At 36.9% G+C, this 24,355-nt stretch overlaps 1 protein-coding gene across 1 annotated transcript in view; it reads left to right on the top strand.

Annotated features, from left to right (window-relative positions):
- The first annotated feature begins 2,357 nt into the window (after window positions 1-2,357).
- Window positions 2,358-24,355, top strand: part of asic4a (acid-sensing (proton-gated) ion channel family member 4a) — a 181,240-nt gene continuing 159,242 nt past the window's right edge. The window contains 2 exon segments of the mRNA XM_056465347.1: window positions 2,358-3,354; window positions 3,356-3,382. Of these exon segments, the coding sequence (XP_056321322.1) occupies window positions 2,806-3,354; window positions 3,356-3,382 (576 nt within the window). The 5' untranslated portion in view covers window positions 2,358-2,805.

Here is a 24,355-nt window from a genome sequence, read left to right as displayed (position 1 = left end):
ATGAGGTCTAAAATGGAAACTGTGTTGGCTTATGCACTATATGCAGCGAGTTTGTCATTATATCGACTTTACTTTGAACATTTAGCTGTGAACATCTCATGTTTGATTGACTGCAGCATTAGGGGGCAGATAGATACATAAATAATGTTTGGCGCTCAAGGGGAAAGGAAATCCCAGAGGCTCAATCAAGCTCTAGAGGCTCACCATCGTGTAAAGTGTTGCATAGATAAGTACGCATTAAAAACTAAACTAATGCCATATTGTATCAAAGTGTGTCAGAAGCAGGGGTGATTTCATTGTGGGTTTGATATTCAGAGCTTAATCCAGAACTCTGTGCATGTGTAATAGTGGCATCTATTGAAGTGTAATGTTCAAATATGATAAAGGCTTTTAGAAAACAACATTAAAAACCAGTAAACGTTTTTTTTTTCAGAAGTAAATCTGTCAATGTTACTGGAGCTAAAAATAAAAGGTCCTACTAACACTTCTGATGAAAGCTGACCTGGCATGGAAACTGAAAAACAGAAAACTGGAGAGAAATGTAGCATAAAAAAGAGATTCTCGGCTTTCTGTTGCATTGCTTAGATGTGGGAAAAAGACACATGTAATTAATGCAAATATTCAACATGCATTATATATCTTTCGGTCTCTATACTGTACCATAATGACTTCGTTATCACAATAAGGGGCTTTGAAATTACTTGCCGTCATCAGTTATTTATATTGAAATCATTTTTTCAGAGTAATGAATCTTTAAGCTCATTCTGAAACACAACTAGGTGTTAAATGTAAGGTCAGGTAAACTTGTTTATTTATGGATGTAAGTTTTCACGGTTATAGGTGCCCTGCACTCATACAGAAAGTGTAAATATAATGGTTAGAGATTTTCAGAATTAAGAAAAAAACAAAAACAGGGAGACTTACCCAAAAGTCATGCTTGTATAATTCACTTCTACAAATACATTAAAATATGCAATGAAATACAAGTTAAAGTAAATTTAGAAATCCCAACTTTTTCTGATTGGAGCTTGTATATTGTTTCAAAAGATAACGAACTGTTTAGACTGTGTAGAGTGTATAAAATAAAACATTTCTCAAAATATATTTTATGTTCCACAAAAGAAAGACATGGAAACCTATTGGAGTGAGTAAATAATGACAGAATTTTCTGTTTTGCCTGAACTTACCTTTCAAATAGAAATATGATTAAGTGAACTCTAGGTTGTATTTGGAATTGACAACATTTTGTGATTGATTCTATTATCCACGACTGCTTGTCAGAGTTCTAGATGCTTAACATTGATTGTGGCAACCAAAAAATTCAGATTGGCATGCATATTTTATGTCTAGACTGATTTCTATGTTTATTTTTTTGCAAATTGAATTGACTTTAGTATTAACTTTTTGTTTTGCAATGACGGATGAATGCAAAACAAATCTACATAAAAAAATAATAATAAAACCATATCTTGATGTACATGCTTGAATAATTCCCTTACTGTGTGAAAGATTAAAAAGTTTGGTTTAGGTCTTGAATTTTTTAAGCCTTTCGATTAGCCTTAAAGCGCCGCTTTTCTCCGAATGTTTCATCCCGCAGAGATGTGACCTGTAAAGCTAATTGCATTTATAGAAGAAAACTATGCATTAGGGAGATGCATTTTACATAATTTTGTTTGGCAATAGCGAAAGGCTATTAACAGCATGAGAGTGCTCGCCTATGAAAGAAGCTAAACAGTGTGAAAGTAGGGTCAAGATCAATACGTTATTTCTGCGTCTTCGGTGTCATCCGATCCTGGATTGGGAGACAGGCACTAATTTAAATTCGTGCTGGAGCTTGGTGATGCTACCATTAATTCCTGATAAGAAAGGACCGTTGTACTGCTTTCCTTAATCTTTGACTGATGCTTCTGCACAATCGATATCCTTTCTTTCTCTATTTCCCTTTTTCTTTGCTTTTTTTCCACTTGAAGATTGATCGTTCAGAGTTGTGAGCTGTTTAGGATCACTCCTCACGCCTCATTATTGTCGCAATTAGGATGTCTTCTGGGACTAAAGTGGGTGTAAATAGGCTCCTGGGAGTAAGGTGGGGGCTGGGGGCTTAAAATCCACTGACCCCCCCTCCTGATGTCCTCATCTAGTCCAGGATGTTCAGCGAAGCAGCTTTTGACGACAATTTATTGTGGTCAAGGGGTAAGAAAGCGCTTCAAACAAGTGGATTAAGTGAGAGAGCGCGAATGAGGGGGGGATGTGAGTTTGTACGTACGTGTGTGTGTGAAAGAGTGAGAGAGAGAGCGGGAGATCGAGAGAGAGAAAGCGATAGGACGGAGAGCGTGGGGGGTGTTTGAGTTGCCGCTGCTTGTGCCGGTGAAGAGGAAATAATCACAGTGTTGCTTCCTCATGAATTATTAAGAAGCCCCCCCAGCCTCTTGTAGCTTGAGTCAAAATGCTGCATTTTCATCTGTGGCTTTAAAGCAAAGAGAAGCTTCGCTGTATGTTTTTGTTGGTTTTTTTTTGGTTCTCACAGCTGGTAAGCAGGACTCGTAAGCGTGCCGAACAAGTGCTCAGATGAGCAGTCCGAGCGCAGCACCAGGAGCATCAGTGCTGGAGAGCTGGAACTGAGAGACAGAGGCAGTTCTCTTCACTGCACACAACAGCAGCGGCCGCTCTCGCTCTCGCTCTACATGCCTTTTTTCTCTTCTTTTCTTTCTGGAGTTGAGATCTTGTTCGTCAGAGCAACGGGAGTTAGTGGAAACTGGGGCTCCAAGCTGTTATCCAAACATCCCAAACGCAGACCTGGCTGCCCACATGCCGATCGAATTTGTTTGCAAAATCAAATTTGCAGAGGAGGATGAGAAACAGAAAGGCAACCAGGATGGGGACAAGGAGAGCCTGATTGAGGAGAGCTGCAGCCCCCCAACCAAGGACTTGGCTGGCTTTGCCAGTGCCTCCTCGCTCCATGGGATTAACCACATTTTTGTGTCGGGTCGGCTGGGCGTCAGACAGACCCTCTGGGCTCTTGCGTTCCTGGTGTCCCTGGCTCTCTTTCTGTACCAGGCAGCAAAGTGTGCCATCTCCTACCTGGAGCATCCTCATGTCACGGCGCTGAACGAGGAGGCCACCCCGGAGATGGTGTTCCCCGCCGTGACCATCTGCAACATCAACCGTTTCCGCTTTTCTGCTCTTACAGATGCCGACATCTACCACCTGGCCAACCTGACCGGCTTGCCCCCCAAGAACAAGGACGGCCACAAACCCACCGATTTGGAGTATCCGGCACCAGACATGCAGGACATCTTCAACCGGACGGGTCACCAGCTGGAAGAGATGCTGAAGAGCTGCAACTTCAGTGGGCAGAAACTGCTCGGCCGAAGACTTTACTGTGGTAAGTTTGAGGAAAGTTTCTGTAAGCGCCTTGCAAACTTTTGCCTTGGAAAGTAACTTTAAAGGGGAAGGGAAATGCTTTGATGTGGGCCGTTTATTAGTAGAATCAAGAACTTGATGGATGTCTATGATTCTCTATAGTTTGCTGGAATAGGGAGTTTATTTGCACTTTAGGACTGAATGTTCTGTTCTCGGTTGAAACCGAGGAGTCTGCAGGTGTTGCAAACAAATTCAATTCATCATTACAAGAGAAAAACAATTTCTTTCAGCAGTGTGGTGGATAGATACACGTTTCTCTCTGCTTTTCCTGTAGTGACTATTCATTTGGACATAGTCATTTTAAATAGGGTGCAGACCAGGTTTGCTACACTCATTGTGTTCACAGGAGAGGTCCTGTTTCCCTATACTCATGATTTCCTGTAATGTACCAGAAACAGCAGGGGGTTCAGCTGTTCTCCTCAAGGGAGTAGAGCAGGGCACATTTTTATATTTACTTTTCTGCTTTTTGATAGTGCCAGTAGTGTCAGCTGCTGAAAGAGTGCATGGCAACAGTATTGCGTTGTAAAAGAAAATCTCTCTTACTTACTTTTGCCCTCTTTTATTCCAGGAGTTTTGTCAGTGTTGTATTTCAATCCTGCCACTGTCGGAATTAAATATTTCAAGTCTGAAATCATACATGATTTTTGCATTAGCTAAATTGGGCAAATCTAATAAAACTAATTCCATAATCTGCCCAAGTCAGCTCCGCAAGGTCTTATGTGTCCGTCATGCCAAATTTATTAAACTTATGTGTTACTGCTGGATGAATGGGTATTGGTTTGGTAACAGCAAATAGCATTTGTCAAGTCTGAACAGGAGGTGTTGGACATATGTAGCTTTACCTTCCCGAGGCGGGAGTTCTCCGTCTTATCCTGATGATAACATGGACCGACTCTTTGATGTGTAGTCGAGCTTTAGTCTTCTCCTCTACCCAAGGGTTCTATCTCAGGTAGATACATAGAGTATTTTTGATCCTATCTTCCATTCGCATGGTACAAGAAATTAGATGTGACGGCTGAGACTTTCTCAGCTTCTCTCTACCGCTGTTACTTTCTTTCACCTCTTCAGTCTCTCTCCCCGTTGGCCACGGCAGGGAAAATGCCACGCTTCTGCGAAAAGATAAAAGCAAAGCTGAGAACAGAAAAGTGGTAAAAGATGTGACAGGTAAATGTGAAGTGTCGTCCGTTGTTTGCGCTTGCTGTTTGTTTGAAGAATTCAAGTGGAACCAGTTATCTGCATCGCACATTAAAAGACAATTTACTCACCTTCATGTTGTTCCAAATGTGCCTCACTTCTGTCCAATTGGAGAAATTCTGAAAAATTTATTTCAGTGCAGTAACATTATATTGGGAGAGGGGCTTTCAAGGTTCAAAGAGACTGAAAAAGCATCATGAAAGTGTCACAAAAGTAGTGACATATGCATTTATACATGTGAGCCTTCTGGAGCCACGTAATAGTGTGAGATATCATTGAAGTTTTTGCTGAATGAAAATCATCTGCCCTTGGTTTCATCGACACATTCTTGGGAGCTAATTAGAGATGGAACAATACACAATTCACGACCAAATCATTATTTTAAGTGATGCGTTCTGATTATATCAATTCAGTCTGAGTGATTTACCAATTCTGTGAACTAGCTCTTGGAGAAAAGTTTTACCACCGAATTTCAACTTTACTTTTAAGATTTCAAAACGGTCTATTTGACTACTCTTAATAGTAAAAAACAGCTCAAACAAAATCACTTTACAATAATCATCTGTCAAGTTGAATAACTTCCAATATCTAGATAGAGAAATTTGCTATGGCAGGGATTCATACTGAAATGTTCATCAATAAAAATACACTTTCATAATTCATTCGTTCATTCATTTTAGTCTTAGTCCCTTTATTAATCCGGGGTCGCCACAGCGGAATGAACTGCCAACTTATCCAGCATATGTTTTACGCAGCGGATGCCCTTCCAGCTGCAACCCATCACTGGGAAACATCCATACACACTCATTTACACACATACACTACGGACAATTTAGCCTACCCAATTTACCTGTACCACATGTTTTTTTGGACTTGTGGGGGAAACCGGAGCACCCAGAAAAAAATATGCAAACTCCACACAGAAATACTGTACCAACTGTACCAACTGACCCAACCGGGGGTTGAACCAGCAAACTACTTGCTGTGAGACGATTGTGCTACCAACTGCGCCACTGTGCTGCCACACTTTCATTATGCAATAGTAACTAGCACCGCTTTTTATGATCCTTTAATTTGCTTTGGCATAACTGAAATCATCAGTTCCTGTTTAGCATCTTCACTTTTCACTGCAGAAAGAAAGTCAAGAAAGTTTGGAACAGTGTGAAGAAATAAAAAAGAGTTTTCTTTTTTAATAAGTATCGGTTTTTAGAAGAAAGGATGGGCTATCCCATGTCGGGCACAAGCCTCTCGCGAGCCACAGAAAGACTCCTATATGAATTAATCTGCTTGGAAAGTTCCCTGCTCCGCCGTTCTCTCCCATCAGCCCTGTGATCTGTGTCTGAGAGGCTGTCAGTTAGATTAGTTACAGGCATCTTGCTGTCTCCACGCATGACAAGACACTTCCTCCATCCCACGGGCTGTGCAAGCCGGGCAGAAAAACAAGGAGCGATTTTGAGAAGCATCTCTTTAGCCTTTCCAGTGTGACTAGATTGCAGATGTAAGAGCAAACGGGATCGCCACGACTATCCCGGAAGCCTTGTATTATCAGCAGACAGACTGATATTTTTAGCATGAAGTGTGAGAGATGACCTTAACTGAGCTGGCTGGCCTCTGGGTGCGTGCAGATCACTAGCCTGAGGAAAAGAGCACACGGCGTGATCATGTCTCAGCCATTCCAGATGCTGTGTTTATTTAATGACTGCATCAGCAGGGAAGTGGTATATTTTCAATATCAATCACATCCCTGGCATTTAGCCGTACTACTTGGTTTCAGCAACTGCACTTGTAATATGAACTGTACATTTATCATTCCCATGTGCCATGTCCTATTGCTCTTCTCATTCAGAAACAAACCAGCAATAATTATTACACCCAAAGAGATGAGGTACTTTACAGTTTCTGCATTGTAGATCGTCAAACTGGTTTATAATCAAGCAAAGAGAAGGGGAAAATACTTCCATATCCATTTCATGATCCTAAGCACAAATGTTTAATTTATGGTCCTTGAGTTATGCTGATGTTATTAAAAATAACATTTCCATTTCGCCTCATAGAGGTAAATGAATTATGTAACTGCAGTCAGTGTAATGTAGCATTTTGTCTCACTTGTGGATACGAGAATATCCTCTTTCTAGAAAGCACTAGACATGCATGGCGTGTATTTAAAATTGAATGAACAGCAACATGGGTCTGAAATGTTCATGAAATTTGTATTTATTCAAATGAACTACTGACATTGTAAGAGGTTAAAAGGGGTCCCAATCATATTGGAAGGTAGGACTGCACATTTAGTCACAATCCCGATCACAATTTCAACTCCTTTCTTTTAAACCTAATCGTCTAATATACACTCATGGGCCACATTTTTAGGTACACCTGTCCAACTGCTCGTTAACGCAAATTTCTAATCAGCCAATCACATGGCAGCAGCATAATGCATTTAGGCATGTAGACATGGTCAAGACGATCTGCTGCAGATCAAAACGAGCATCAGAATGGGGAGGAAAGGAGATTTAAATGACTTTGAACATGGCATGGTTGTTAGTGCCAGACGGGCATGTCTGAGTATTTCAGAAACTGCTGATCTACTGGAATTTTCATGCACAACCATCTCTAGGTTTTACAGAGAATGGTCAGAAAAAGAGGAAATATGCAGTGAGCGGCAGTTCTGTGGGCGCAAATACCTTGTTGATGCCAGAGGTCAGAGAAGAATGGCCAGACTGGTTCGAGCTGATAGAAAGGCAACAGTAACTCAAATAACCACTCGTTACAACTGAGGTATGCCGAAGAGCAACTCAGAATGCACAACACAACCAACCTTGAGGCAGATGGGCTACAGCAGCAAAAAAAAAAACAAAAAAAAAACACACCGGGTGCCACTCCTGTCAGCTAAAAACAGGAAACTGAGGATACAACTCGCACAGGCTCACCAAAATTGGACAATAGAAGATTGGAAAAATGTTGACTGGTCTGATGAGTCCCGATGTGGTGGTACAGGAGATTCGCATCATTTGCATGGATGTGCAGCTGACAAATCTGCAGCAACTTTGTGATGCTATCATGTCAATATGGACCAAAATCTCTGAGGAATATTTCCAGTGCCTTGTTGAATCTCTGCCACGAAGGATTAAGGCAGCTCAGTAGGTGAAAGGGGGTCCAACCCGGTACTAGAAAGGTGTCCTTAAAGTGTACTTAAAGTGGCTGGTGAGTGTATATGTACACTGGTTGTTTGTTTTTTCTTCATCTTCATCTTGACATTTCTTTTAAATTGACATTGGTAACAGGCCTCCACAAGCTTCCATACTTGGGGTTGGCAGATATAAACAAAGTAGAAATTTCTCTTACACAGAACCAGATTCTGCAAGGTTGGAGCCAACACCAAATAGGCAGGTCAGCTCCAAAAGGGTAGAACTTGAGCTCCAAGCTTTTGATTGATTTATTTAATGTTTTGTACATGACACCATGACACCTAAAAGTCTAACTTAATGTGTTTTATTAATGTCTACACCTACCCATCCCTAAACCTACACCTGTAATGACAACTCTGAGGGATATGGATCCATTTGCAAGCTTTTATTAAAACACAGCAAGGCAACACAGAGAGTATGATAGCCAAGGACAAACAGCATAAACTCAGGAATCGAAATACAGGCTTTGGTTAGGGCAGGAAGCTTACGGTCAGAAACAGTGATACAGGCTTTGGTCAGGGCAGGCAGCTTGCAGTCAGGAACGATGGTACAGGCGTTGGTCAGGACAGGCTGCAAACTATCAGTAAACGGGCAGGCAGACAGTCGGTAACAGAGAGGCAATCAGAAGGTGTAGGAAACACTCAGAAATGTTTGACAGCAAAACAAGACTTCGCAAAACAAGAGTCCTTGAACTGAGCTGGTATTTAAACACCATGGTGAATGAAATCAGGTGCAGCGAAATCAGTGCCAGGCATGTGGTTGAAATTCGGGAGATGAGGACCTCTGCTGGTTGGTGAGGGGATATACTGAGATCGAACCGGTGACAACACCTTACAATAACCTGTTGTGTCTTAAGGCTAATTTATATTTCACGCGTATGGTCCGGTGCAGCCTTCGTGCAGTCGCAAATCCCTCTCCATGGTTGACATCAACGCTGACATTCATCTCTCAAAAAAATGTAACAACACGTTGCAACAATGTGTAGTGCAAGCTCTGTGATTGGTCGGCTTGGTAGCTGTGCCGAGTGTGGATGGTGCTGTGAGTCGTGAGCCTGATGGAGCGAGTGTTTACAAGCCTTGAGTCCCGTGAAGGAGCTCCATATGTTTTGTGTTTACCTTAGGATCGAAAGTTGTTGCATGTCCTCCGGATCCTGCCTCTGAATGAGCGAGTTTTAGCTACACTGTCAAAAAATTTCATTATTTTATGGGGTTTTTTGGCAGCTGGGGTGCTGGAAAAAACGTAAAATAACGTCTGTTAAATTACAGATATTTATCGTAAAATAGCGAACGTTAAATTGCTAAAATTTCCTTACATTTAAATTTCCGCAAAATTTCTGTAATTTAATAGCTGTTTGTTTGCGTTTTTTTTTTCAGCACACCACCTGCCGGAAAAAAACTTAAAATAACAGATTTTTTTCAGTGTACTTGTACATTAAGGTAGCGTTCAGAAAAAAAAACACCCACAAAGAAACTATATACAGAGGAAGATAACAAAACCTATGTGTTTCGGAAGTGTTATTGCAGAACGACACAAACAGCAGGCACCACATACAGATATGTAAAAACAGTAATTATTAATGTACAGCCGCACAGAAAATATGCTATATTGATGTGCACATGCTCAGTGGCCACAGCTGTAACCATTCTAACCTTAACCCAACCTCCTTGATATAAAAGACCCTAGGAGGTCTCCGGGCTGCAGCAATTTACTGTATACCTGGACTCTGCCTACATTTTTATCCCGTTTTCCCAACCTGGCAATGATGCTCTCTCTCTCTCTCTCTCTCTCTCTCTCTCTCTCTCTCTCTCTCTCTCTCTCTCTATCGACTGCAAAAATTGCTGATGATCAGAATACATAAACATGTATATGTTGAGGCTTAGCAATCTCCACTGTGATATTCAGCTCAAATGAAAGTGTCAAAGAGCCGTGTGTTCCTCACAAAGCTATATACTGTAGCTATATCTGCAAGCAAACCTACTCAGTGACAAACTGCAATAAATTCAACCATCAATCTCAACCCTACAGCTTTTGCAATCTCTGAAAAAAATGTTTTGGTAACACTTTACAGTTTGGGTTTATTAATATGCATTAATTAATGCTTAACTAATGCATAGATAATTAGGACGAATGACTCATGAAGAACTAATTATATAATTACCCCATAAATGACTCATAAAAGTCCATTATTAATACATTAATTGCTATTAATTGTGTCATTGTGTATTTATGTAGCATATGCGTATGATACTAAGTATTGTGTAAATGAAGGTTTTAATTAATACAATGGGTCAATGCTGTGCATTTTATCTTCATCCTATCTGCTTTAATTATTAGCTAATGATTTGCAAAGATATCATGTTATGACTTGTCGAGGGGCATGATGGCATTTAATTAATGGCAATTCATACTATACTTACTGTAGTAATTAGATATATTCTTTATCAGCTGCTGATAGAGTAATTATAAATAAAGGAGTTGTTTTTTTCAAGAAAAACAGAATAGAAAATGGATTGTTAGTGTTATGATTTAAGCATTTTTTGTATAAAAATATATACAAAGTATGAAAAAAAGGTAATGAACAGGGGCATGCTAATATGAGAAAGTCAGCAGGTTAGCAATTTATAAATATAAAAAACAGAAAAAAGACTATGATTTCATATTTTAAACTTTAGTTGATGTGTAATGTAGTTGTGTGAACATAAACAACATCTCTGAATGTAATCTGCTGAAAGTTCAATGCAAAGGTACTAAAGTTTGAGGACTACACTAAATATATCTGGCTAGTAAGATCACAGCTTCAGGTTACGTGCATTCACTACGCTCATATAACCCATGCAGCGAAGGGGTGTGGCCAGAGGTGCTGTAATGTTATAGTAGAGAAAGCTAAAATGCCGTCCAAATGCTGCTATTTTCACAGAGCTTCTTCTGTTTCTGTATTTGGGCTTCCAAATGACACAACACAAAGAGAGAAGTGCTTACAGTTCAATTTAATTATGTTCCAGAGAATTATTAAAAAATATATAGCAAGCATTTGACAAAGGACAGCTTCCATAATCACTCTCAGTTCAGTGCTGGATTCGGCTAAAAACTCCTTCAACTGACGAAGCTTTGGATAGTGAGCCACAACTTGTAAGTATTTGTATTTGTTCAAATTGATCAACTACATGCACAGCTTCTAGCGTTAATGGTATGTTGTTGCTAGGATGTAAACATGGATGTAAACCATGGGAAATGCTGTTTGGTCTTGCTAACAATTTAGCTACAAATTCATATTTATCAGTCAAGCCGCTGTAAACACCCACAATCTTCAGTAGCTCTGACTGGACCGTTCACACAGTGCAAAAGCATGCATGTGTAGGGCGTAATGGGGTGATGTGGAGCCAATCCACGAATCAATTTATTATGTTAGCTGACCAATCAGAGCCTCTTGAGGGCGGCCCTTTCAAAGGAACTAGGAAATATGACAGTCGTTTCCATGTTAGTTGAGTAGCTGTATATAATCAAAGGAAGGTATCTGAAAAAAATGACATGATGTTCTACAAGTGAAGCATGAACACATGTTTCTTTGCATCTTATAAACACAGCCAAGCCTTAAAATACACTCTGGACGACCCCTTTAAGCTTTCAAGTAAAGCATTTTACATAAGGTATGGATTCCGTTTATGTAAACAGAGCATGGCACTACAGCAGATAAGCTGAACCTTATTAGATGACATTCACTTAATTTGTGCTTCCATAAAAGTGTTTTAATTCAGTTTAAATGTAACAATACATTTGGGAAATGACTTTTAAGGAATATCTTCAATTAAATCTGACCAAAATCTTGCAGTCCTTGTTTCAAAAACATCTAGAATCATATTGGAATACACCAAATGTCCCAGCAAGGGCATTTGAAATCAGCTTCATTAATAAATGCTGATTAATAATTGAATGAAATATTAAAACAAACTAAAATAAATCAAAAGTCCAAATATTTCAGTGAATTACTTTTACAGTTCAAGGTTTAGAAAACATCATTAGTTCAGCATAAAAACAAGTCTTTGTAAACTGCTCATCATGATAGAAAAACATTGTGTGTGTGTGTGTGTGTGCAGCATTATTTGTTTTCTGTTCCCCTCGACATGGGGTATAATTAAAACACTCAGCTGTTATTGACTCACGGTAATTGCTCACAATAGATATCATAATAAGATGTTTAGACAATTGAATATAAATAGCTGTGCCTCAGTTTGCCTTTCCACCTAACTGTCAGCTCGTGATGCTGATAGGGATTGTGAGTGTTTTAGTGAGTCCAGCACGTCCGCGGAGGTCTTTGCTTTTTTTAACCTGCTCTACCAGTGTGTGTGTTTGCTTTCCTGCTTGCTCTGTTTGCGGATGCATTTTCCGATTTTGTTTTAAACAAGGACAGATCCCTTGTGCATATATTCCTACAGATAACCGAGTGACACTGACCCAGATTGATCTAAAGTCCAGGCTGAGGACAGACCAGACATCATTTAGAAGGCCACTGCTAGCATTTCTTATGTCCGTTTTGAACTAAGGCACACATTTTATTATATTAAAAGGGATAGCTCACATAAAAATCGAACCTCTGTCATCATTTACTCACTGTCCACTTTTTCAAAACTAGTGTTTAATGATTAATCGTGACTAATCACATTCAAAATAAAAGTTAGAAATTACATTATAGCATACATTTGCATGTGCTATATAAATGTATGTATGTTTGCATGTAAGCATAAATGCGCACATATGTATATACTTTAGTATATTAGTGCTGGGCAAAGATTAATCGTGATAACCACTTCCAAAATAAAATGTGTGTGTACGTTTACATTTGTGTGTATGTGTGTGTGTATGTGTACGTTTATGTTAGAACAGTATGTCATGGAACAGCTGAGAAGCCAACTGTTCAATTACTTTTGGACCCTTAACAAGTGGGAGGCACATATGCAAACTGTTGTAATTCTTAGACCGTTCACCTGATTTGAACGTAACGTTGAACCCTCAAATTAAATCTGACAGTCTGCAGTTAAAGCATATCTAGTTAGTTTCATTTCAAATCCATTGTGTTAGTGTATAGAGCCAAAAATGTTACAATTGTGTCGATGCACAACTATTTATGGACCTAACTGTATGTATTTATATATAGACCAGGGGTGTCCAAACTCAGTCCTGAACGGCCTATGTCTTACAAAGTTTAGTTCCAACCCAATCAGGCACACCTGGGCTAGCTAATCAAGCTCTTACTAGGCTTTCTAGAAACATCCTTGCAGGTGTGTTGAGGCAAGTTGGACCTAAAATCTGCAGGACACCGGCCCTCCAGGACCGAGTTTGGACATCCCTGATATAGAAAGACACATGCATGCATGCATACATTTAGGAAAATATGTATATTTAGATATGAAATATATATGCATACTATAAAAATTATATATAAAATAATTATCTTTGTAACATTTTTTTTGTGTAGTTTTGTTTTGTATGTGTCTGTATCACATGTGCATAATAAATATACTGTATTTAATACAAACATATATTGTCAAATCTAACTTTTAGATTTGGTTTATTTTAATCATTATATATATTGTATGAAGGCAGAATCTTTACCCCTCCTGTACAATTTTTATTCTTTTCAAATATTTTAATGGAAATACATTTTTAAAGCTTAATATTATTAAAAACGAATTTCTAATAACTAATTTATTTTGTCTTTGCCATGATGACAGTACAAAATATTTGACTTTTTTTTTCTTTTCTTTTGAATGTGATGATTAGTCATTTAACAGCACTATTCCAAACCCATCTGAATTTCTTTCTTCTTTTGAACTTTGGTATTTTGAGGAATTCCATTGACTGGTAGTCAGTCAACTTTTTATATTACAGGTATGTTTTGCTTAGTTTTACTTAATTTTGTTTTGTTTTTTTCCTCGATGGATAACAATGGCTACCAGTTTCTAACATTCTTCCAAACATATACACTGATTTGTCCAACAGAAAAAAGGAGGAAAAAAAAAACCCTAAGTAAATGTTTGGAACCACTGAATGCTATTTTTGGGTGAACTATCCCTTTTGTAGAATTGAATATTGTATGGGGACGTGTCTTTGGTAAAAAAAAAAAAAAAGTCAGGTGTCTTTTCTGGTATGTTTTGTAGCATTTCTGCTTTATTAAGGAATACACTTTAGCAAAAGTTGTCTTTTTTTCCTGTGGTTGGTGCTGTTAGCAGCACATATGCTACAGACCAAGAGGTCAAGATTTTAGCTGGTTAGCATGTACTGGTTAGATGCCACAACTACTCTCCACCATCTGGAAGCGAAAAGCATCTTTATTTTATTTATTTTTTTTTACTTTGTATTTTTGCAAGTGTCTCTTATGTCTTCAGATTCTGCATTTGCATTAGTTAGCTCCATTTAACAGATAGCATTTTTTCTTGTGTCGGTTTTCATTCTGTTTAACTAATTAGAATTTATAGTGCATAGGTGTGCTTCCAAGGTGAAAACTGAATGGTAGGCATCGTAACGAGTTACCTTCTTTAGGTAAACAGCATAATATATAACAAAGATAATATAAATATAGGTAGTACCCTTGAGATTTGAAGATAGTTAGCTTTTTCCACTATTTATATACATTTTAAAGCATTTGTCCAAAATGAGGTCTTATAAGTTTGTGAGTACAGATGAATGGTGCTATTTATTTGTTTGCTTGTTTGTGGAATCATTTGCATTTGCTTTAATACTGTGGAAATTAATATAATATAATATAATATAATATAATATAATATAATATAATATAATATAATATAATATAATATAATATAATATTGTTGCTTAATACTGTTTTAGAATCTATGATCTATTTGTTTTAATATACTTTGAAAAGTAAAAAGTACATTTATTTGAAATATAACTGTTCTTTACCTGTAAATATAGACTACATAGTTTATTTAAAGTGTTTACTGAGGGGAAAATATTATATTACATCAGACATTTTTGGAGGGCTCCTAAAAGTGTGAAATATTTGTTTGTCTTCCATATCTGGAGAGTCGCTAATGAAGGGTTTAGCAGATTTCAAATAGTGTGCAGTCAATGCCAACCATGCAAATGTCATTGAGATTAACAGGCATGTTAATGAAAACACATTTGAAAACAGATAAATAAAAATAAACAAGTAAATAAATTAATCTCCAAATGTTGCTTGCAAGAAATAAAATATATGTCATATACTGTATGCAACAGATACTTCAAAATATTGCAAACATGGACCATTGGAAATATGTACATATATGATGAAATAGGTTACCAATAATTATATCCATGTCCATATACTTTTTTATATATTTACATGTAAAATTCTAGCAAATTTATTTTAATATATTTGTTCCAATGGTTGAATAAATATTTGTAAACGGCCATTTTTGCTAGTTATTGAAACATGTTTTATACATGACATACAGTTGAAGTCATGTTTAGTAGTCCTCATAGAGAATAAATTTTCAAAATATTTTAAACATAATAGTTTTAACTAATTCCTAATAACTCATTTATTTTGTCCTTGCCATGATGACAGTACATAATATTTGACTAGTTATTTTGCAATATCTGCTGTGTAAAACATATGCCAGAATAGTTGGCGGTTCAGTCTGCTGTGGCCGAAGGAAAATTAATAAATGAGTATTTGTTCCATTGGTTGAAGAAATACATGTAAATGGCTATTTTTTGCTAGTTTTTGAAACATATGTAAATATAACATACAGTTGAAGTCTGTATTTATTTAGTATTTATTAACCCTCTTGTGAAATATTTATTCTTTTAAAAACATTTCTCAAGTGCTGTTTAACATAGAGAATACATTTTCTAAATATTTTTAAACAATAGTTTTAGTAACTAATTTCTAAAAACTCATTTATTTTGTCTTTGCCATGATGACAATGCATAATATTTGACTAGTTTTTTTTGCAATATGCAATATCCGTGGCGTAAAACATATGCCAGCATAGTTGGCAGTTCATTCCACTGAGAAAAATTAAAAAATGAATATTTGTTCCAATGGTTGAAGAAATATATGTAAATGGCCATTTTTGCTAGTTGTTTAACTATATGCTGTGTATATGACAAATGTACAGTCGAAGTCATGTTTATTAGCCCTTACACAGAGAATATACATTTTCAAAATATGTTTAAACATAATAGTTTTTAACTAACTTCTAATAAATAATTTATTTTGTGTTTGCCATGATGACACTGCATAATATTTGACTAGTTATTTTGCAATATGCAATATCTGCTGCGTAAAATGAATTAATAAATATTTGTTCCAGTGGTTGTAGAAATACATGTAAATGGCCTTTTTTGAAATATATGTTTTATATATGACATACAGTCGAAGTTTGTATTTATTTAGTATTTATTAGCCCTCCTATTAGCCCTGAAATAAGTGCTGTTTAACATAGAGAATACATTTTCATATTATTTTTAGACAATAGTTTTATGTCTTATTTCTAATAACAAATTTATTTTGTCTTTGCCATGATGACAGTACATCATATTTGACTAGTTATTTTGCAATATGCTAGTATTCTACTTAAAGTGCAGTTTAAAGGTCTAATTAGCAGCTCACTTGACAACAGGACATCTGGACAACTTGTATGTCAAATATGTATACTGTATATTGCAGTATATCAGATTTCTATAAAGGCTGTTTTTTGGAGACTTTTCTTATGCTATAGCTTTCTCTTAAATTGTTGACCTCTTTCCAAACAAAAATAAAAAAACATTAAGCTTTCGTGCTGATGTAAGAAACGTGGTTTCAAATCCAGCTCCTGTCATGTCATGTTCTTAAAATGTCTACTTTACTAGGACATCCAAAAATAAATATTAATATTCATGCTTTAAGCAATAAAAAAGGGCTGTACTAGTAACAGTACAGTATCTGCAGAAGCAGCCAAAAGTTGTGGAGACTGAGCGTTGTCGTGTCTGCTTGAGGTACGAGACATGTGAGGGTTTTTGGCAGTAACAGGTGTTTCACATTGTGTTAGCGTGGTGCTGGCACTCACGGCTCCTGAGGTAGGATGTCTTTCTCTCCGAGAGCTGTGTGAGTGACATCAGGTCCCCCTGCGGGCTCAACGTCTGGCTCTTCTCCGTGCGTTCCCCCTCTCTTCGCCTTCCTCTGTCTTCCTGACAGAAACACAGGACTGAGGGAGCGTGAAAGTGACCGCGCTCCTGCAGCTCTGTCCAAACAGCCCGTCAATTAGCCGCCCAGTTCCGCTGTCGCAGGTCTCCACAGATTATTGAACCGCTGAACTACCGATACATAAAAAGCCTCAGCCTTCAACAGTTTATCTCTCCTTCAGCACAGAGACGCAGAGCTGCAAAAGCTGGAAGGCGAGACACTTCAAGCAAAAATACAATGCTTTTCTTGTAAACACCAGTTTATTTTGATGTGTTGGGTTTTTAAAGTGTTTTTTTCCTGTCTAATGTAAAGAAAACATTCAAAATACTACCAAAAACATTCAAAAAATCAATTTGTGTCTGCATATTTTTAAAGGTTGTTTTCTCTAAATTATTTTATTCTCTGCTCTGAGCCACTGGAGCAACACTTACAGACACCAAACTTCACAGTTTTATTCATAACTATTATCTGAAGGATTTTAAATAGGTATATGTTCATTCATAATTTGCCGTATTTATTATATGCAACATGTTATTTTATAAATGTATTTATTTATGGTTGCTTGTGGTATTTGCATTAATATTAATGCAGTAGGCATATGCTTTTATCTAAAGTGACCTACAGAGCGTTTTAGGTACATATTTTATTTACTTATTTGTTCATTTTTCTGTTCTTGTTTTCACTGGGATAAAATCCAAAACTTTGGTGTTACTTTTTGCGAATTTGAGCTACAGGAAGGATTTATTGAGTGACTAGAAGAGATGGCTGCAATCCTCTTTATAAAAACCTTAGACTATAAAATAAATCTGGAATCTGAGGGTTCCAAAAATAAACTTTGAGAAAATAGCCTTTAAAATGTGCTCTTACCAATGCACATTACTAATCGAGCCTGATCTCATGGCAAAACGTAACTATTTGATGTTTTGTTAGTTTAGTGGAGTTCAATCATACAGAAATTTATGTACAAACTCATACGAATTAGCAACAAATTCATACGATTTAGCCACAAAATCATAAGATTTAGCTACTAAATCAAAAAGTTACGAATTGCCATGAGTTCAGTCGTACAAAAATGTATGATTTTAAAAAGGAGGCGTGGTACCCAACCCCGCCCCTAAACCCAACCGTCATTGGGGGATGAGCAAATCATAATAAATTTTAAGGAATGAGATTTTACGAATTCATATGAATTAGCCACGAATTCATACGATTTAGCTTCGAATTCATACAGTTTTGCCACTAAATGAAAAAGTTACGAATTGCCACGAGTTCAGCAAGTTCAGTCGTATGAAAATATACCATTTTATAAAGGAGGCATGGCACGCAACCCCGCCCCTAAAACCCAACCATCATTGGGGGATGAGCAGATCATAATAAATTTTACGAAATAGGATTGTACGAATTCATATGAATAAGCTACAAATTCATACGACTTAACCACGAATTCAGAAGATTTAGTCACAAATTCATACGATTTAGCCACAAGTTTATACGATTTAGCCACCAAATCAAAAAGTTACAAATTGGCATGAGTTCAGCAAGTTCAGATATACGAAAATACGTACAAAAATACGTGTGGCACTCTACCCCGCCCCTAAACCCAACCGCCATTGGGCATACAAATTCACACGATTTAGCCACTGAATCAAGTTACGAATCGCTGTGAGATTGTTGCATCAACCTTATGATTTTTACTATACACAGTGGATAATCTATCCCCCTACCCCTAAACCTCACAGGAAACAATCTGTATTTTTACATTTTCAAAATACTTTATCTCAATTTTGGTCCCCACGATGGCGCATGTCCCCAGGAGTCTATGTGCATTCAAGTTTAAGTCCCCATCGGGATATAAAAAACAATCATGCACGCACACGCACACGCACGCACACAAACACATATTTATAAAAACAAAACAAAAATAAATAACTGGCACCTGCTTGTATGCAAATTATTGCATATTTCACAGAAAAATGCATAATTTGCATATTTAAATATAACTGCATATTTACCGCAACTGTTTACGCTTATTTAAATACTAAATACATAAAAAAAAGCTTGTAACACAAAACAAAGTTTGCCTATTTTGATGCAATCAATGAACTGGGGACGTATTTTGAAAAGCAGTATCTTGCAGTGAATACATGCAGAGCTACAGCTTCCTTTTTTGACTGTTTATGGTAGTATGAAGGTGACAAGGACAAACAGAAAGCACACAAACACACACAACCCAATCACAGCATAGCTTTTTAAATCCCTAGCAAATAGATCAGTTTTTTTTTTACGCTAAACAAATCATCAGCAGCAGCAGCTTCCCATAAGACAACCCACACCTGAGAGCGGTCTCTGTGTTACCAATGCACTCGGAGGGATTACCCATTCCTCTCATCATCCTCTGATTTAGCCAGCTGACTACATCCAGAAAGTCTACAGCTCAAGGGATAGCTTTAAACATAGGCGAAAAAAAGTAGGGCCTCTAATGTTCGGACGCTGTAAACTCCCCCTAGAGTCCCCCGAAACATTAGTTCCCACTTACATTTGTCTCTTTCTGACAAGCTGTCCGGCGAGCTGTTGGAACGAGTGTATGTGAGCGAGCGGCGGGTACGTGCTTCATCATATACTGATAGACTTGGAGGAGAAGATTGATAGTAACCCCTAACTTAGGCTGTTTGCTTCACCCTCCCTCCTAAATCAATATATTCCTCTGTCAGATTGCTTCCCAGGCCTTTGCGCGGCATGACTAATTATCTGGTTCCTTCGGTTTTGGCGGGAAGTCTGCTGTGGTTGATAATGAGGAGAATCTCAGTCGTACAGATACATTTGGACTTCTGCGTAAACGCAAGCGTGCCAATGAAATAAGCTAATGCTGTGCGCTTTTCTAATGCTGTAAGATGGATATACTCTTTGGCGCGCTGTTTACATATGCTGTAAGAAATTCAGTTTGGGCTTATTTTTCATTCAGAACTTCCTCTTCCCCATGGCTTAGAGGCAATAAGAAAGCGATAAGCCCTGAAGAGGAGCACAGCGGTCGTCTGTCTTTAGTATCTGACTGGATTTTAATCGTGCCGCGCGACGAGTTTCCAGTTTCCGAGGCACACATCAAATACGTCAACACAAATCATAGCTGTCGCTGCAGGTCACATTTAGGGGCGGTTTTGCAACATGACTTTCATCTCAGCCTCTGCAAACGCATTGGAATATCTGGAGCTTTTAAATAATGACAGATTGTATGCTTTATAAGTTTTATAATATATTTTGATAGATTAAATAATTGAAATCTGTTACTTTTATTCAGCAGGCATGTATAAAATGTGGCAAAAGTAGCAGTCAGGGTTTTTACTATGTTGTATGTTTTCAAATAATTTCAAATACACTGTCAAACCCAAAAAGTTAAGGTAACTCAAACCGTTTGAGGAAACCGATCGCAACAAACCATTTAAGTTCAAAAACCAATCCTAATGAGTACTGTGAACTTAATTTATTTGAGTTTATGAAGCAAATTGAGCACAGTAAAACCCAATGAATGAAGAGAACTCAAACCAATTGATTACTGTAAAACCCAATAAGTTAAGGCAACTCAAACCGTTTGAGGAAACCGTTTACTACAAACCACTTGAGTTAAAAAACTAATCTATATGAGTACTGTGAACTTACTTCATTTAAGCGAAGGTATTTAATTAACTCATTACCTTCAACACTGAGTTCAAAACTCTTTTCAAATGAGTAGAATTAACTTTCAGTCAATTTTGAGTTGACCACTCATTTCATTTAATAAAGTTAACTGTTGGGTTTTACAGTGTAATATATGTTTTTCTACTCAACTATACATCAAAATGCTGGAGTAAATCAAGTTAATTCCAATGTAATAGAGCATTTAACAATTACAAATTTCCCCTGATGCTAATCTTGAGCATAATACAAGGGAAAAACAATTTGTTTTAACATTTACTTTCCTTTAATAGTCAGAAGCAAAGTGAGCTGGAAAATAGAACTCTGCTCATGTTTGAGTTCTGCTAAATATAATCAATTATTGAGTTTAAATAACCATTTTTTCTTCTGTTAAGCGCAATGAACTTCAAGCAATATTTAAGTTATATTTGTTTTATCTTGTTTCATGTAATACCACTTACTGTTTCACAGAAATGTGAGGCAGCTTAACAGTTTTCAAGTTTGAAAATAATAATGAATGTTTCTTGAGCTCCAATATATCATAATACAATTATTTATGAAGGATCATGTGACAATGCAGGCTGTGTTAATGATGCTGAAATTTCAAACAAAACATTGAAAAACGTTTCAACATTGAAAAAGCAAACAAATAATTTAACAAAAAACTGATTTATTTTGTTTGTTTTGAATAATTAAGATATTGAGTGTATTGATGGGAATAACAATGCTATAAATAAATGACGTTACTAATGGCAATACTTTTTTTTTAGTAACGAGTAATCAAATGAATTACTGTTTTCCCATTTACAATGCCGTTACCGTTACTGACAATAAAATGCGTTTTTTTAGTTGTTCACATTTTTGCTACAAAACCTCTACCATTTCTGATTGATACCAAACTGAGATGTTTCATTTTGTCAGACTCACTCTCAGGTAGAGGATAAAAATTCTCTAAAACTGGAATAATATAATCCAACCAGCTACAAATGCATGTTAAAAAATGAATCAGGCTTTGTGAACTGGCTTGTCCGGGTAATGGATGTTCATTTGTTCTCTGCCTTTGCCGCCATGATTTAATTACTGTGTGGAAAAAAGGCAGCATATGTTTAAATATCAAATGAATCGCACAAGTGAAAATCTTTGTTCTGCTTAGTACATGGAAATGTCAGAGCAGAGAGGGTAAAGCAATATTAAAGCGTAAAATAAAAGAACATAAATGTCACTCAGTGTATTCTGGTCTGCCATCAGCAGAGCATGAAGGGCTGGCATGTCTGCTTGGTTGGACGATTTACCTTGTGCTCTGAATTATGTCGAATGTCACACACTTGGCACTGCCTTTTGCTGATCTTTGGAGTTTGTTTGTACACTTGCACACATTAAGGAGCAGAGCATACAGATTCACGAAATTTGGGTTGGTGTTTGCAAGTCCTTTATAGAAATAGTATAGAAATAACTAATTTAGAAAGAGCATCACAAATCTGACTGGACTGCAAAGACAACAATAATTCAGAGTATTATTCATTTGTTTATTCGTTTGTTTGTTCTCACTCATTTGTTTGTTCGTTCAATTGCTCATTTGTTTGTTTGTTTGCTCGTTCATTCAATTGTTCATTCGTTCATTTGCTCTGTTGTTCATTAGCTTGTTCATTGCTCATTCGTTTGTTCGTTCGTACGATCATTCGTTCATTCATTCATTTATTATGTTTTTTACATAATATAAATAATGTAATCATGACAAATATTTCTGTGCCATAAAATCAGCATATTAAAATGTTTTCCTTTTCATATTGAAAGGACGACGTTTCATTGAAGACCAACTACCTAAAACACACATGCCAACATTTGTCCCTGAAATTCCAGGAGACTGGGGTGGGGGGTGTCATGTATGAGTGTCTGAGTAACGCAGCTAAGAATTGGGGAGGCTGGGTTGGTTGTGTGTACGTTGTAAGAAACTGTACCACGGGCAGCGGTGGTGACCAGATACTATACTAAAGTTGAAGTTGATGACCGGAGATTGTTATAGACTGTACCAAAACGATAAGGGGAGTGAAATTACGGGAGTTTTCCAGGAGAAATAACAAAACGGGAGGGTGGTGGAAGATGGGTCTGAAATACAGGAGACTTCCGGGAAAAACGGGAGTGTTGGCAGGTATGGATTAAAATAACACCAAACAATGTGGCCATGGTAAACAATATTATTTACAATAGTCTATTTATTTTATTTTATATTATCTACTTATTCACTCAATTTTATCATTGTATTTATATATATATATATATATATATATATATGCTGTTAACATATTAATTTATTTATTTGTTTGCCCTCTGAATTGTGGGTTTGGTTCAAAATTGTCAGCTATAAACGCACAATTGCTAAGATTATTATTATTATTATTTATTTTATTTATTCATTCATTCATTTTCCTTCGGCTTAGTCCCTTGTCTATCAGGGGTCACCACAGCGGAATGAACCGCCAACTATTTTGGCATATGTTTTATGCAGCGGATGCCCTTCTTCATTACAATTCATGTAAATAAAGTCATCTGCTACAAAACTATAAACACACTATCAACAGTTCAGTATCGAAAGCTGCAACATTGCCTGTGCACAATGAATCTAAAATTTGCCATCAAACAGACCGTGAGCCTTTTTGCCTCATGCTTGCACAATGAATCTAAATCTTCCTAGTCAAACAAAGAGCGAATATGTTCATCTCTGTTTTGAGCAACAAGCCCCTTCGCTTTAATCCTTCCCTCTGGAGATGAATGCAGAATGAATCTCTCTTCAACACAAGCTTCCAGAGGGAAGTGTATTTTATTTATTTATTTATTTATTGTTTATTTTTGTTTTTTATTTTCCTTCAAGTATCATTGGATTAACTTAAAATACTTTCAGCTAATCTGCATTAATTTTTTTTCTTTGTGACAATTTATTGGTCCATTGGTAGAACTGTTACTGGGAATTTAAATGTTGAGTTGTAAATGCATACACGTTCGTTTGGTGTGTGTATTGTGAGCTTACTTGTATCAGGCTTGCTGAAAATAATCTCCAATAACTCTCTTGTAATTTTATTCAGTCCGTTTATTTGTTAGAACTAATAAGCCGCATTGCGTGTGCTAAATGATACTGAAAATGGTCCTGTGCGACTGTAATTATCTGGCAACAAGTGAGTCTTAATGAGGAGCTTAGAATGGGCCACTTTGGACAACTAACTATCTATAAAGGCCCCAGGCACACGTAAACACACTCAAAATGATTCTTTCCCAAGATTAAACAAACTCAGCAGTTTGAATGTAACAAATTAGGGCTTTAACGGAGAACAAAGAAAAATATGGTTCAGTACCTCTGTGTTTGGGGTTCTTTTTTGTTAGTTTGAATGTTTGTTTTTTCACTTTTTATTTGTTTAAACAGCTGTTTATCAAATTGTGAAAACTTATTTCTGCCATAGGCAAAACAAAGATAATAATATTAATAATAATAATTTATTATTATTGTTATTATGATTATTATTTATTCATATTCATCATATATATTATTTCTGAAACTGACAACAACACACTGTAGTTTATCATGCTGTTGGTATTTTTTCTGTGGTGGAAACAATCTTCCATACAAAACAAACTTAGTATTTCTGCATCTGGCAACAATATCCAGTGCTGTAGTTTATGATGCTGTTAGGTAAGTTATTTGAACTGCTGCTCTTTGGAAGAT

The sequence above is a fragment of the Danio aesculapii genome, chromosome 9, assembly GCF_903798145.1.
Source record: "Danio aesculapii chromosome 9, fDanAes4.1, whole genome shotgun sequence".
In the NCBI taxonomy this organism is placed as follows: Eukaryota; Metazoa; Chordata; class Actinopteri; order Cypriniformes; family Danionidae; genus Danio; species Danio aesculapii.
The sequence above is the reverse complement of the archived record's forward strand: the minus strand, read 5'-3'. Positions and strand labels throughout refer to the sequence as shown.